This window comes from Danio rerio, chromosome 6, assembly GCF_049306965.1.
Source record: "Danio rerio strain Tuebingen ecotype United States chromosome 6, GRCz12tu, whole genome shotgun sequence".
In the NCBI taxonomy this organism is placed as follows: Eukaryota; Metazoa; Chordata; class Actinopteri; order Cypriniformes; family Danionidae; genus Danio; species Danio rerio.
Window position 1 is genome coordinate 15140987 of NC_133181.1, and position 17244 is coordinate 15158230.

General features: G+C 34.6%; 1 protein-coding gene and 1 long non-coding RNA gene across 42 annotated transcripts in view; one reads left to right on the plus strand and one right to left on the minus strand.

The window, feature by feature from the left end:
* LOC141386203 (uncharacterized) overlaps window positions 1-17244 on the plus strand; it is a 111585-nt gene that overhangs the window by 52968 nt on the left and 41373 nt on the right. The window lies entirely within an intron of this gene.
* The window catches only part of inpp4ab (inositol polyphosphate-4-phosphatase type I Ab), a 141893-nt gene that overhangs the window by 17262 nt on the left and 107387 nt on the right, over window positions 1-17244 (minus strand). For 16 of the 41 annotated variants that reach the window (XM_073953390.1, XM_068221803.2, XM_073953376.1 and 13 more), the window contains one exon: window positions 8281-14516. The exons of 10 other annotated variants lie outside the window; for them this stretch is intronic. In XM_073953390.1, coding sequence (XP_073809491.1) covers window positions 14336-14516 — 181 coding nt within the window. In that variant the 3' untranslated portion in view covers window positions 8281-14335. 41 annotated transcript variants of the gene reach the window in all.

Below are 17244 nucleotides of genomic sequence, written 5' to 3' on the forward strand. Positions count from 1 at the left end.
AACTGCTTGTTACATCACCTTTCTCTTACCCTTATCCTGAACCCCAACCATCAGAGAAACCCCATGGCAAACTTTGAACGTCAGAAGACCCCATCAAGTATGAATTAAGTTTTGTTTCTGTCTTCTGTTGACTAAATAAAAGGTATTTTGAAGAAATCTGATTGCTGGGACCCATCGATTTCCCTAGTAGGAAATGGATTACCATGTCCATTTAGGTCAATTGGTCACAACAACCAGCATTTTAAAAATGATCTTCTTTTGTGTTCAACAGAAAAAAGAAACTCAAATAGATTCTGAACAAATGAAAGGAGAGTAAATGATAGCTTTTATTCTTGGGTGAATGTCCTCATAAACCACATCAACATTGTAATAGCCCATTTCATTATACAAGTTTGTGTCCTCGTAAACCACCCAAATCAGAGTGCGTCAAACACACTCACATAAACAGCTGTCTTTATGACAGTGGTTTTCAATTCCGGTCCTCGGTCCCCTTGCAAGACTTCCTTACTTGACACTTCCTTACTTGACACTTAAGGAAGATCATCAGCTTCCATCAGATCCATGAACTGAGCTTTGTGTGTCAAATATTAAGTGTGATTTTATGTTTTGTATCTGTGTTCTGTTGAACAAATATACACAGAAACGGCAACTGAGCCGAGGTTCGAACCAGCGACCCAGCGATATATATATATATATATATATATATATATATATATATATATATATATATATATATATATATATATATATATATATATATGTATAAGTTTGCATGTTCTTCCTGCCTTCGCGTGGGTTTCCTCAGAGTGCTCCGGCTTCCCCCACAGTCCAAAGACATGCGGTACAGATGAATTGGGTAGGCTAAATTGTCCCTAGTGTGTAAATGTGTGTGTGGACGTTTCCCAGAGATGGGTTGCGGCTGGAAGGGCATCCGCTGCTTAAAAACTTGCTGGGTATATATATTAAAGAAAGCTGGTTGCTGGTACATATCGACTTTCCAAGTACGAAATAGATTACTATGTAGGTCAATAGGTCCCAGCAACCAGCATTTTTCTAAATATCTTCTTTTGTGTTCAACAGAAGAACAACTCAAATATGTTTTGAACAAGTGAGAAGAGAGTAAACGATAAAGCTTTCATTTTTGGGTCCTCGTAAACCACAACAACATTGTAATAGCTAGGTCACGCCCATTGTCAATTTACAAAATTGTGTCCTCATAAACCACCCAAATCAGTGTGCATCATACACAAACACAGACGCATAAACAGCTGTCTTTATGACAGTGCATCTTCTCAATTTCGATCCTCAGCCACCCCCTGCACATTTTGTACGTCTTCATTGCTTAATACACCTGATTTAGATTATCAGCACGTAATGAACTGATCCTTAAGTGTTAAATATTAAGCATATGTTTGTTGCTGTATTCTGTTGAACAAATAAAAGATATTTTGAAGAAATCTGGTTGCTGGGACCCATCGATTTCCCTAGTAGGAAATAGATCACAACATACAGTAGGTCAATGGGCAACCAGCATTTTTCTAAATATCTTATTTTGTGTTCAAGAGAAGAAAGAAACTCAAATAGGTTTTAAACAAGTGAAGGATGAGTTAAGGATAAACCTTTTATTTTTGGGTAGAAATGTCCTCATAAACCACATCAACATTGTTATATCTAGCCCATTGTCATTATACAACTGTGTGTCTTCGTATACCACATAAATCATGCACTCGTAAACTCACAAACACATGCACAGCTAGCTATCTTTATTATTTTTTAATACTATACAAACTCTATATCATATCCTCTACCCTACACATCCAAACCCAACCCTCACAGGAATCAGTCAGCATTTTACATTTTCGAAATACTTCATTCTCTGTGATTTATGAGGCGTTTTCTCTCATGCTGAAAAATATCTTTAAAAAAAATCTGATATTGCTATACTTGTGGGGACATTTGATCTCTATCATTACATTACATCACATCACAGATCACACCCAAATATTTATAATTTGCTACTAGCATATTCAGTTAGTAACAAATTATAAATATTTGGGTGTGATGTTGGACAATAAACTTAAGTGGGATGTATAGACTAAACCTATTAGGAAAAAGCTTCAACAGAGAATGTACTTCTTAAAGAAACTATTGTCTTTTAAATGTTGACAATACATTGTTGATCATGTTTTATAGTGCTTTTATCAAAAGTATTGCAACATTTTGTGTAATCTGTTGGTATGGAAATGCTGAGGCCCAGAAGAGGTCACTGGGGAATGCGGTAACAACAGTAAGACTGGGGAATAAAACTAAAAAAAAACATTGAGAGTATATACAAATAAAGAGTACTAAATATGGCTGATTGTCAATGATGAGAGATTGTCAATCAATGATCATGATTGTCAATGATGAGAGGCATCCTTTATCATACACCTTCCAATTGTTACCATCAGATCGTCAATATTGTGTTCCCAGATGTGTAAGGATCATTTATACCTCAAGAAAATATACCTCTCTCAGTAGCAGTTGATGGCTAATAGACTAGACATTTATTTAGAGTAGTGGTACTATGTTTTTATATGATTTATTTATATAAATGACAAAACTGAAATGTCAGATGTCTCTGTGAGTGTATACTGCAAATAAAATTTCCCTACGGAAACAAATAAAGTTAACTAACTAACTAACTAACTAACTAAAACAAGGTACACACATACTAACACATGTGCTTTGATTACCTTATAATAGATGTACCTGAACCATCACAAGAACAACATAAAATGGCAAGACAAACACAAAAAGGTAAGATTGATCATAATAAAAGAACACAGTTGTCACTGTTCTTATATTCTCTCTTTAATGGCATCAGATATTGATGACAGCATTTGAATACAGCAGAACTCTGTTCTAGACAGACATAATATATCTAAGAGGGCATCATAAAAGATACAAGGTCATTACCATAAAAAGAAATAAATACAAATCAAGAACAATCCAAAAATCTGTGAGTGTATCTCTCTTAAATAACATTGTATAAACCTATAATAATCGAAACAACATCAGTGTCAAAAACGAGAAATGACGAAACGAATAACCTTTGACGAATAATTTGCACAACAGATTCACATTTCACAGTCAATTTCACCAGTGCTTAGCAGTTAGCACTGTTCGGTTTTCTCTCAATGTATCTGAATGTACCTATGGTTAAAACAAGTACAGCACAAAATGAGTTGTTGCTGCCAGCTGAACACAGTGATACACTGATCTCACTTTACTTTTAGCAATTTCTATCTTGGTCTTGGTCATTTTATTTACTTGTAAATGTGGTTGTTTTCATGATAGACAACCTCAGAGCTGAAACAACCAAGAGGATGGAGCATTCATGATCATTACAAAAATTATGTATGAAGTTTAAAGGGTTGTTGACTTAAAAATGAAAATGATCTTATTAAGTACTTGCCTTCATGCCATTCTAAACACATAAATGTGCGCACCCTATACTGACATTGAGAAGAAGAAGAATTTGAATGATGCCATTGTTTTTGCTTTTACGTGTGTACACATCCCCAGTTGTGATGTTATGCCTAATATCTATGTGTTTATGTACTTGATGCTGGGGCTTTTTCCTCCCTGATCTCACACTTCCCCTACTTCAAGGATAGTCTGAGAGGGGCTTTTTTCACCTTCCTGTTTTCTAATGTATCTTATAGGAAATAAGATTCTTTCTTAAAGCTACCTCTCGTTTGACCTGTCTTCCCCTGAAATCTATGATGTTTGTGTATGGTCAGGAAGGGGTCCAAATTCACTACATGTAAAAGTGTATGTGACACATAAAGGCTTTTTAACATTATCATCATCATCAGCATCATCATCATCAAAAGTATTCTTAAAGCTTGATATAAATATTAAAATTATACGACTCAAGACACTGTTTCAAAGTTGTTGTTTTTTTTGGCATTTTTCTGGACTTTGAAAGAGTCAGAAACTTTGCTTTTGCTCTCGGATTGTGAACTTGTGTTCTGAAGTTTAGAAAGACACAAATAATAACATCATTTTAATTTCTGAGTGAACTAACCCTTTAAGTAAATTAATAAATCATACAATCCTATGGTTAAAAGACCTGGTTTATTTCCCCTAAAATTTCCTCCGCTGATCTATAGGAGGAATGGGAAATGACACTTGAAAACTGTGGAGTACTGTGAGAACTTTAAGCTATGATACTGTAATGCTGAAGATGTTGCATAAAGAAATAATTACCCCAAACTGGAAAAATTCTGGAGTATTTCCTCATTCCCAGGCCATCCAAATACTATAAAAAAGTGATTGATTAATTTACTTTAAAAAAAAGTAAGCAAATTTGTTGCCTTAAAAGTGACAAGTTGACTTTCCTTAAAAAAGTGTGTAAAGCTATTGTAACCTTGAATTGTTAAGGTGACTTAATTTTTATAATTCCATCAGGACAATGACCCAAAGCACACCACCAAAATATCAATGGAGTGGCTTCACAACAACTCGGTAAATGTCCTTGAGTGGCCCAGCCAGAGCCCAGACCTAAATCCTATTGAACAATTCTGGAGAGATCTGAAAATGGCTGTAGACCGTCACTTCCCATTCAACTTAATAAAGCTTGAGAGGTACTGCAAAGAGAAATGGGCAAAAGTTTCCAAAGACAGGCGTGCCAAGCTTGTGGCATCATATTCAAAAAGACTAGAGGCTGTAATGCTGCCAAAGGTGCATCAACAAAGTATTGAGCAAAGGCTGTGAATACTTATGTACATGTAATTTTCCAGGTTTTATTTTTAATAAATTTGCAACAATTTAAAAAAATCTTTTTTTCAAATTGTCATTATGTTGTATTTTATGTAGAATTTTGAGGAAATACATGAATTTAATCCATTTTAGAATAAGGCTGTAACATTAAAAAATGTGGAAAAAGTGAAGCGCTATGAATACTTTCCAGATGCACTTTAAGTAGACTGTAATTAGACCATTTATTTGAATGTCTAAAACCCACATTTAGGCAGCTGTAAAGTAATTCACATGAGCTCAGCCAACAAATAAGACTCTTCTCTAGCAAAACAAATCAGTCATTTTCAGAAAAAGGGCTTTAAAATGATCAAGTTGTATGCTTTAGATACAGAAAAATCCTCCCAAAAAATCTTAGATGACCTGGATAAATAACCAGCAATTTTTCATAGTTGGGTGAACTATTTCTTTAGGATACTAAACACAAATCTTTGCAATAGATAGTCAATACTGCATGATTATATTCAGCATAAAGGTCTAAACCCTCTATTTGCACTCTAAAGGGCCAAGATTGCTAAATACAATATTGACAGTGATTAAATCCTTCACCGTGAACTACAATACGCTAAAATACAGCATTACATGTAATAAATATGTTTGGTGATACTGAGCTTATGAAATAGAACTGTATCTATTGATACAATTCAGTGCAGTCAGCATTTTCACTTCAAACGCACGCCTGAAGTGTAAATATGCGATTATCTTCAGAGCAAATTGAGCAGATTTACTGTACTTAGTTTGAAGAAGCTTCATAATTACTAATATTTCCGTATCATGTCAGTCTCATCAAGTCTCCACTTTTCCGAAAGTGCCATCAGGAGGTCTGTAATGTTTAGGAAAAGCCTTCAGCTGCAGACAGTTAAAGGCATACTTGCGACATCCAACGTTCTTCGTGGTATTCTCGCGACGGCAGCCCTCGCTGGGATTGAGTGAGTGAAAACAAACAGAACATGAAGCCATGTTTAGAAAAACCACAGGCAAAAATTAGCACAGCCACAAAAGACATTTCAGCAGTGTAATGAGCATGAGTATCATCGGTGAACAGGGTATGAGGGTGGCGGAAGCCAGTCACCATTCAAAAATAAAAAAAGCGTAAACAAACAAACAAGCAAACAATGTCATAACACAGCTAAAACAAGCTGAAAATGCTAACGCAGCATTGCTATAAGCAAAGAGGCTCACTAAAAGTCCTGCATTTTTTGGGTAGCATAGATGCAGTCAAAGCTCTGAAGCAAATCATTTGACAGAAATGTGACAAAAGAGAAAGAAATAAGATTAGCAGGCTACATCGGCTGTATAATAATTACTTTTGACCATCTGCCCTCTTTTTGAGATTCGAACAGTGCATTTTCAAATGTTTTATACATATGAATTGATGATAGGCCTGTCACAATAATCAATATATCGTTCAACACATGAACATGACCTCAATCATTTTTGGTGATGCAATTTATATCGCAAAATATATATCTATTGGAGTGGTCAGTAGCTAAGTTTCCATCCAAAAATGTGAATTAACTTTATGCGCAAAACTAGATTACCACATAAAAGATGTGTGAATAAAGCAGCGTTTCCATCTAACGAGTCAACTTATTAACTATCTGGCGCCAAATATCAACAGTAAATATGGATTTTGCTGTGGTAAGTGAGGCTGTGTGAATCTTTTTTTCATTTATTAAATGACTTGCACCTCAGAAGGCAATCCTGACACGCAGTGAACGCGAGGTGGCATTTGAAGGCATGAGATGCAGAGCACAGATGCTCTTGATTCTGGAAGTCATTAATAATAACACTAATACTGTATTATATGGCCAAATACTGTATTATATGTACCGATTATGGCATTTTAGAATGACCAAAACAACATTTCAGGTGCTTTACAGTGTGATCAGCCTGCTGATTTATCCACTTGCACATATTTTTATCATTACATGATCTCTTATAACAAAATTACATGACCTTTTTTTAATGCGCATACAGGAATTTGTACGGTAGAAGTGTTTCCATCGTAGTTTATGCTTAAGTTTATCTTACTCAGTTATGCGCATATGTTTTTTATGCGTATTTTCAAAATTTATGTGCATCTTGGTGTTTCCATTAACCGTTTTTTTATATACATATAAAATCTATATTGAAAATACACATAAACATAGGTGGATGGAAACGTAGCTAGTGTCAGTATGGTATAAAAAAATTACAGTATTTACTATAAATTACTATAGTAAATTTTCATGTGGGTTTCTAACAACTTAAATAGATCTGGAAGCAGATATCACACTTCTTATACAAATATTACTTTTTACCCTGCACCTTTTTTGTTAACATTTATTATTATCTATTTGTTTAGGATATATACGTTTTACCATACTGATTCCAGTGCCTAATTATTAAATTGTTAAAATATAATTAAATGCATAATTCTTAATAAAAATAAAATATGTGTTCTTTGGAAGAGTGTACTAGCACTGTATTTATAATATATTATCGATCTGGCATTATATATTTAGTGGCATAAAATAGTCAATAATTTTGTTTAATCGCAATATATATCGTACGACAAAAATAAAAATCGCAACAGGCTTAATTGTTGACACTTTCATCAATGTGCTCACACATAAATAACATTAAAGTAATATTAAAATGTAAACGTATTCAACTGAGTTTGCAATGTGAAGGTAAACAATATCAGTTAGCGTGACACGGTAAAATCGACTATGTTTGACCTGTCTGCCAAATAAACTAATTAGAAATTAAATATCCGAGTCATTCCCAACTCAAATAACATGAAATGAGAAATTCTGAAGTAAATTCAGGTGCTAAAACTATACGGCAACTTTGTTTCATGAAACTAATGGAATTTAGTTGCCATTCACTTTAAAAATGTAATAAAACATACATGGAAAAGAGCAACATGGGCAATCTGCTAATTTTCTTCTAAGTTTCACTTAATGTATTATTATCTTTTTAAACTTAGCAAGAAATGTGTTTTTGGATTTCAATTTTAGCAACTTCCAAATCAAAACTGTTCCCTTCAAAATGCCTTTTAGTTTTAGACTAAATTCACATTTATGTTCATTGAACATGTTTTTTAATAAGTAAAATAAGGTAGAGCTAAGAAATCTTTTTTGATCTGAATAAAATATTACTTTTTAAAATACTAAATAAAACTATTGAAATAATATAAATAAAATGTGAATATTAAAAAAGAAGCATAAAAAACTGCATATTGTGTAGCTAAAATATGATTCTTTGAGCATAAAAACTCAATAAATTCATCATTAATGAAGACTAAAATATGTTTCCCCAACCCAATCCTTAACTACATATTCATTACATAAACATTCACCAATGGAGTCTATCATTCCAAACCTACAACTGATCTTTAAGGGCTGCAAAAATAATCCCAAATCTGTCACAACTGCTTATGACAAGTGTCTAGTGCAGCATTTCGATTGTATACTCTTTTCTTTTTTTCTTGTGTAATAAAATTCAGGGGCAAGTACAGTAGTAACAGATAAATTAACCAATTTTTTATTTTATAATAATCATGCAGCCCTAATTAAAGCCAATGATCACACTCCTAATTTGATCAAACTAAAGCCTATCCTTAAATTCTATCAATGACTATCTGAACTCTCTCCATCTAACCTAAAATCTTTCTCCAGTTTCTATTTATCCAACATGATTATAACGAGCATTTTGAAGCAAACTACGCAAAATTAGACTCACAGAGCCGCAAACATCCTTGTAAATGGACCCATTCGGCATCTCCAATCGAGATTGGGACCTTTTCTGTAGCCTGGCGAAGGTTATTCTTTCTATATAAAGTTCTTGTGATGGGCAGCTCTTCAGAGCATGAAAGCTCAAGCAGTGCTAACTTGTAAACAGCAGATGTACTGGCCGTGGCACATGGCCAGACACATTTTACAAAGCACAGAGAAGCCATTTGTAATTTGGCACAAAGGGAAGCACGATTAAAACTGGTAGTCTGATAAAAATAAGCAATATCCAATGATTAAAGTAAGTGTTTACATATAAAATATTCAATTACACATAAACATGGGAAGAATTCAGAACATTTGCAGCCTGTAGGACATTATTAAAGTGATTGATTTTGGCAAAAAAAGAATACATTCCATTCATCAGTCCTGCATAAGTCACTTAAAGCAACACATGGATGCATTGTTATCTAAACATACACATCTTAAAGCAACACTCCACTTTTATTTTTGGAATAGGCTCATTTTACAAGTCTCCTAAAGCTAAACAGTCAAGTTTTTTTTCCCATTTTTTTTAATCCATACAGCCAACATTCGGATCTTTATTTTTTTCTGTAAAATTTAGATTTTAAGCTATATACAACAAATCCAAGATCCACCCCCCAAAAAAAGTTAAATAAAAATAAAAACAGTAATACTTTAATAATAGGACTGAAAAATATCTGATACAGTCACTCTCATATTTAAATAAAAAGTGTACAGTTTTCTTACTGGATCTGAGGGTCTTTTAGCTTAGCATAAATCATTGAATCAGATTAGACCATTAGCATCCCACAAAAAACAAAAGAGCAACAATTTGTTTTACACATTTGTCCTATTTAAAGCTTGACTTCTGTAGTAACATCATATACTAAGACTGACGGAAAATGAAAAGTTGAAAATTTTCTAGGTCAATATACAGTCAAGCTTTAAATGGTAAATATAACACTTTTTTTTTTTTATTGAACAAGATGCTAATGATTTAATTTAATTAAATGATTTATGCTAAGCTAAAAGTGCTCCCACCAGAGACGGAAATCAGCCGAAGGGATTCAAAAATGGTAAAAAAACTCAACTGTTTAACTATAGGGAGATTGTTAACCCAAAAAAGTGGAGCGCTTCTAAAGGACTGTTCCAGATTCAACACAAGAAAAACAATAAATAAATGAATGCTATTTTAATGCCAGTTCCTTGTTTCACTGGCTACGTTTACATGGACATCAGTAATTGAATAATTAGCCTTAATCTGAATCTGACATATGATTAAGGTGTTTACATGAGTTGCGTTTTGAATTTTCCCATTATGATCCCATATTACATGTTATAGCACGTAGTTCAATTAACGTCATTGCGTCACAACACTATCCACATTTCCTCCGGAGTTTCATGTAATTTCGGGTGTTTCATTTTTAATTTGTCGACTTTAACTGCAGTTTGACAGTTTTACTTTCATTAGGAAACATTTCATGCATGCCCCCCTGACAAACGAGATATGCGAGTATGAACTGCTGGAAGAGTGTTGTTTTAATAGAATTTGATACAGCACGCCGTATGGGGAAAAACTCTGCATTTCATGATGCAGAAGTCTGTGTTCCACTGATTCGGTAGGTGCAGTGAATAGTGTCAAACAGTCATCTGTGTATAGATTATCCTGTCCCAAAATGCGGCGAAACGTCCTAAATTACGGCAATAGTTTGATTAAAGTATTTACATGTCTGTACTAAACTTAAATAATGCTAAAATCAACTACACATGTCTTAATTTGATCATTGTTTATTCGATTATGAACTTAATCATATTAAATTAATCAAAAATCGCTGTTTACATTGTAAACTCTTAATCAGCGTATTGTCTTAATCATATTAAGATCGGATTATTGGTGTCCATGTAAACGTCATTATTGACTCACTGTTAATAGATGTAAAGATGGTTTTAATTTAGTTTCACAAATTGGATGACAAATCCAAATTGCCTTTGGTAAACGGTCACATGTGACAGATGTGGTAGTATAACTTGCGCTGAACCTGGATTACTCCTTTTACACAAAATACATATTAAACCTATTGCCGTGTACTTCCCAAAAACATCCTTGCAGATGTTTAACAGCAACCACAACTCAAAATAATTCTCAAGTGCATATATATAGATTTCCCTGACTAAAAATACAATCCTACATGGCCAAATTGGAGGTTAGTGCAGACCAGTCTTGGTATAAAGAGCAAAAAGTATTCTTCCTACCAAACATGGGAAGACATGGACACACTTATTAGCCTAAAGTGCAATCAAATTTTTAAAGCAAGTGCGATGATAGCTGAAATCAGCTTTGGCCAGGCCTTAGCTTTGCATTTAGATAGAAACACATGGAAGACGTAACAAAATCGATCACAAAAATCACTAGAAAATTCCATGATACATTACAGAAACAATATCCCCTTATTTATACATATCGTATGGACCACTAGCAAACTATATGGGCATTTGCTAAAAAATAGTTTGCTATAATAACATAAATAAAACAGTTTGATATTATAAGAATATTTAGCGATCCAGGTCTCAAATATATATGAATATCTATGTTAAATATACCCTCTAAAATAATTTAGAATGAATACAAATGACTGTACAAACTTTTCTTGTCAGCCAAGATTACTTAAGAAGAGATAGAGGTAAGGCAGAAAGGAACAACAAGACCTTTAGTAGGCCCCAATATACTTGTAGCAAAATCGTTTGAATAGGGGTGACATAATCTCGCACAAATTCAGAGCAAAACAAAGTTCTATCATGAGATTAAAAGAGATTGGAGATTAATAAAGAGGTAATTTTTTAACAGCTCTGACTGGCAAATTCCCTTGAACTAGTGATGCACAATATATTGGGGTGATAAATGAATATTTGTAATGTTATTGTATTGTTTCGACTGGTGTTTTCCCCATAAACTGTCGCAGCAGATGTACACTTTAGAAGTTTTTACCATTAAAAAAGCACTTCAAAATGACATTAAAAGCAAAGTTTTCTGTGGATTTTAAAACAAAATAAGTTGTCCACTCTGTGTTTTGTTTTTAGGCTCAAATTAAGATCAAGGTTTTATTTATCTGCATATATATTAGTTATTAATGTCCAAATATAAACTTGCACCGTATCCTAAAACACCCAACACGAAAAGATTCCAGCGACAAGCAATATGGCTGCCGAACCAAAGCTAAAAGAGAGGTAAAATGTAGCACAGAATTGTCCACTGCAAGAAATGGAAAAGTTTATAATCTAATTAATAAATATTAAACCTCATTAACATTATTAAGAGTACATATACTAATGTGTTTAAACTTTGTTTCCTACTTGTTTTATTCTCTAGACTAGATCTGAGGTCAAATCTGCAGCTCCTTTCAGTATGGCAATAAATCCCACATAAAGCGCCACACTGGTTACATTTAACACTGAATAAAGCACATAATCATCATCTGAGATGATCATTGTCATGGTAGTTTATGCTGTTGTTCCAGCCACAATGTTCCAAAAATAAAAACTAGTTTTTAAAATAAGAGTTTAGAAAAAATGTGTGAAAAAAGTTACGACGCAGCACCGTGTTGAGTGTAGTAGACACCGCCATTCTCGGTTATTCTTATTGGCTAAAATTTCCATATTGGTGCATTCCTACTCAGTAAAACTCAACAGTCAACTTTATCAAATGAAATGAGTGTAGCTAACTCAAAATTGACTGAAGTTTAATTCTACTCGCTTGAAAAGGTAATGAGTTAACTAAATACCTCATTACTTCAACTTAAATGGAGTAAGTTCACAGTACTCATATAGATTAGTTTTTTTTTTTTTTTACTTAAATGGTTTGTAGCAATCGGTTTCCTCAAATAGTTTGAGTTGCCTTCACTTTTTGTGTTTTACAGTGCTTAGCTGTTTAAGTACTATTCATTTACTGGGTTTTACTGTGCTCAAATTGCTTTGTTTACTCAAATGAATTAAGTTCACAGTACTTAAGATTAGTTTTTGAACTTAAATGGTTTGTTGCAATCGGTTTCCACAAGTTTGAGTTGAGACTTTTGGGGTTTTACAGTGAACCTTTAACCATTACTTGTCAGCAGAAATACCATGATAAGTGTGAGTGGAAGTGGTTAGACATTATACATTTAGAACAAACTGAGGAGCTGCTTGACAGTTGTGAAGTTGTAATTGTAATTAAGCAACACTGACAAATTCTTCATGTTTAATAACTTAAAGCGTCTTGCTTTAAAGCATAATATTGTACTGTGCTATAAAAAAAACTTGACTGAAAAGCCATATCGCAAAACTAATCTGATGATCAGATGCCTGATAGTCAGCCCTGTTTTTTTGTTTTTGTTTTTGAGTGTGGTTAATTTGTTATTGAGAAAAATAGTGAAGCACTCACAAACAAAATGTACAAATGAATGATCAAAAATGGTGTACTTTTTAAAGTATTCAGTTACAGTCAAGCCTGAAATTATTCATACCCCTGGCAAACTCTGACCTAAAGTTACTTTATTTAACCAGCAAGTTGCTTTTGATCAGAAATGACACAAGCTTTTTCCAAAAAAAAAAAAAAAATTCTCAGCTTTTATTTTTATTTACAGAATTTGCTAGGGATATGTATAATTTCATATTTGACTGTATTTTTTTTTATACCTGCAGATTCAAATGGTATCACTCGATTGAATGGACGTTTTAAGTTGATCAATATGGGCCAGTAGGAACTTTCTGCGCCTAATAGTACACTGTAAAACCCAACAGTCAACTTTATCAAATGAATTAAGTTTAGTTAAGTCAGAATTTACTGGAAGCTAATTCTACTCATTTGAAGAGTTTTAAACTCAGTGTTGTAAGTAACGAGTTAATTAAATACCTCATTACTTCAACTTAAATGGAGTTCACAGTTCTCATATAGATTAGTATTTTAACTCAAATGGTTTGTAGCAATCGACTTCCTTAAGCGGTTTGAGTTGCCCTTACTTATTGGGTTTTACAGTACTCAGATGTTTTGAGTTCTCTTCATTTACTGGGTCTAACTGTGCTCAAATTGCTTCATTTACTAAAATGGATTGAGTTCACAGTACTCATTAGAACTCGTTTTTGAACTTAAATGGTTTGTTGCAATCGGTTTCCTCAAATGGTTTGAGTTACCTTAACTTTTTGTGTTTTACAGTGTAGACCCAAGGGCTGTTATCATCCATCCACAAGATTAATTAGCAATAGATCACATATGGCTGTGGCCGGAAGTTACAGAAAATTATTTATATTATTTATTAATTTTTGCATTAATTGTATTTAATTTTATTAACGTCTACCCCTACTCCAACCCTAAATCCAACCAGCACAGTAATGTAAAAACAGATCTGGATCTGGAGTTTTGTCTATAAGTATAGCTGATTAACCATGTGGATGGATGTTAACAGTCTTCTGAGCCTACCAGTAGGCACAGAAGGGCCCTACTGGCCCATATCTATCAGCTGATAACCACTGATAACACCCATTCAATCAAGTGATAACATTCGAAGCAAGTGGTTATCCACTCTTCTTTTAACCCCTATGTGAAGACCAAAAAAACAGATTTTGCAGTAAATATATGGGGGCCTTTAGAGAGAACAGCTGAATCAATCAAAGAGAATTCAGCATTGCCTGCACACAGCTCCTCTCCCAGCGGAGGAAAAAACTGGAGGAGGAAACAGAAGAGCAGAGAAAGGAAGTGCTGAGAAAGCTGGAGCGAGGGAGAGAGAGAGAGAGAGAAATAAAAAATGGGAAGAGGGGGCTCAGCTGCAGCGGAGTTTGGCCAGCAGGTAGGCTATGCTGAGGAACACCCAGACGATGAGCAGGTTTGGGCTCAGGGCCAGAAGGGGCAGAGAGTAGAGCAGACTGGGGTCCAGCCTGAAGTCCCGTACAGGCAATAAGCCGCTCAGGTTCTTCTGAGTGACCCCCTCCCTGGTCCCAATGCTGCAAAGAGGGGCAAGGGGGGGCGACGGCAAGGGCCAGAGAGGACAAACCGAATGGGATGACATGCATAGGGATGGGGTGACGAGAACATAGAGGAAGTTCCAACGGTGATGTAAAGCAAGAATGAAATGTAAAAAAAACGAAGACATGACGAGAAAAGTTGTCGAGTCCATCCATCAGACATGGATGCGAAATTGAAAGACATAAAACAGACATGTGAAACGGGAAAAGTAACACAGACACAGAGAAGAGAAGAGAAGAGAAGGAGAGAGAATAAAAGAAAGAGAAAATTAAGAGTGATGTTCTGCATCATTGCCATTGAAAGTAAAAAGTTAAGAGAGATGGCTTCTCCATGTCGGACAGAAGGGGGCGCATGTGAGCTGCTGCTGTCGTCTGCAACGGGTCATGCAAATCAAGCGTGCTGCGGCCTCCCAGCATGCAACAGGCCAACCTTCATAACAAAACAGCTGTAAATATGAAAACAATCCCTGCGTTTAGAAGATTCTGTTTACGCCGAAACTTCTAAAAGAAGGAACAATTTTAGGAAAGGATTTTATTTGAAATTTTTTTTTAAATCTTTAAAATAATAATAATAATCATTTTACTTTCACACAGGGGACAGCAGCTCAGTGGCATAACATGCACAGTGCATTCTGGGTAATACTTTACCTTAACTATAAATAGATACTTCACTAAACTATAATGGTCTGCTGTTAATTTACTCCCCCTCAATCCATCTAGGGCATAAGTTGCATCCCAAATGACACTATTTTCTTAGGCCCAATCCCAATTCTATTTTTGTACCCCTACCCCTTGGCCCTTAAAACAGAGTGTAAAGGGGAAGGGTTTCAAAATTTACCCCATAAGTAAAGGGACTGCACTACAGCACCTGCACACGTCATCATATGTCATTGCGATGTCTTGCTTCATATGAGATCGACGACGAGACTACTATGGTTATTCAAGTTTGTTTTTTGGTATTTTTCTTCAAGAAATCAGTGAAGCCAACAATATCATGTTATCATAACGATATAATATGGTAAAAAGATTGTAACTGGACAGTACATTTACACCCTGGCCATATTCTTCCATGTAAACACACCAAAAACAACATTAACATTATAGCAGACACCGTAAAAAGCCTGTACGGGATACATTTGAGGTGCTGATTAAAAATAAAGTTATTAAAGAAGTGAATGAATTTAAGTATCTTGGCATAACTCTAGACATTAATTTAAAATTTGATAGTCATGTTAAAAATATAAGTAAGAAAGTTAACCCAAGTCTAAATTGTTTTCGTTTTATTAGAAGGTTTTTTACATATCAAACTGCTAAATTATACATGCAAACAATGATATTCTCACTTGACTTGTATTGCATTACATCATGGTCACAAGCCTCTTTAACTAAATTGAAGGCTATTGACTCAATATATAAACAAGCAGTTAAAATTATGAACTTAAAGCCTATGCGATGGCATCATTGTGAAGTTTTATGTAAACATAACCTTTCTAGTTTTGATAGTTTTATTAAATGTAATTATCTTAACTTATTTTTTAAATGTTTAAATAATCATGTTCCAGTCCTGTTTTCCTAGAGGCATCAAACCTCTCAGGGCCTACTCACACTATGCCATCCGTACCGTGCCCAGGCCCGTTTCCCGGATTGTGTGAGTGCGCTGAATTGGGCTCAAGCACGGTTCACTTGGCCGGCCCTGGCCCGGTTGGAAGAGGTGTGCCTGAGCGTGGTTCACTTGGGCTTTTGGCGCGGTACGCTTGTGTGTGAGCGCAAAACGCGCCAAAGCCCGAAACTGAAAGCGATACGTGACTTTGAAGGGGTTGTTTCATATGGATTTATTAATCATTCTTACTGTTCAATGATCGCAAACTGCCGTAGTTTATTAAAGACGCAAACCCCTCACTGCATGTCAGCTGCGCGCCTTCAGCAGACCTTCTCATTCCTGCAGCACAAGCTTTATGATTGTTTATGCGCCAAAAGTGGCGGATCTGTCTGGTAAAATATTTGACTGCGTGTCACCGCATCCCTAAAGACTGTTTGGCGAAATATTTGACTGCATGTCACTGCATAACAAACGACTGAAAGGATATAACTAGAGAAATCTCCACTGTGCTACTGGGTGAGAGCGTATGGCAAGCCGTTTTAGCATTTAAACCTTGTTCTGACTATCCATAAATAAATTTAGAGATATCTCTAATTATATTTTGACTAGTCATAATTATAATTTGACTAGTCAGATTGGAAATATCTGCAAATATATTTGCTGACTAGTCATATTCCTCCATTGACTTCCATTGAAAAATATTTGCAGATATCTCTAAATAAGTTTTGACTAGTCACAATTTTAATTAGATATATCTTTAAATGAATTTTGACTTGTCAAAAATCCAATTCAAGATATCTACAACTGTAATTCGACTATTAGTAAATTAATTAGAGATATCTTATTAATATATTTGTAAATATCTCTAAATATGACGAATATGATAAAGATATCTCCAAATGTATTATGACTAGTAAAAACTCAGTTAGAGATATCTCTAATTACAATTGTGACTAATCAAAACTCATTTAGAGATATCTGCAAATATTTTTCAATGGAAGTCAATGGAGGAATATGACTAGTCATAATATATTTGCAGATATCTCCAATATGATTTCGTACTAGTACAATTGTAATTGCAGATATGTCTAATTGTCATTCTGAGCA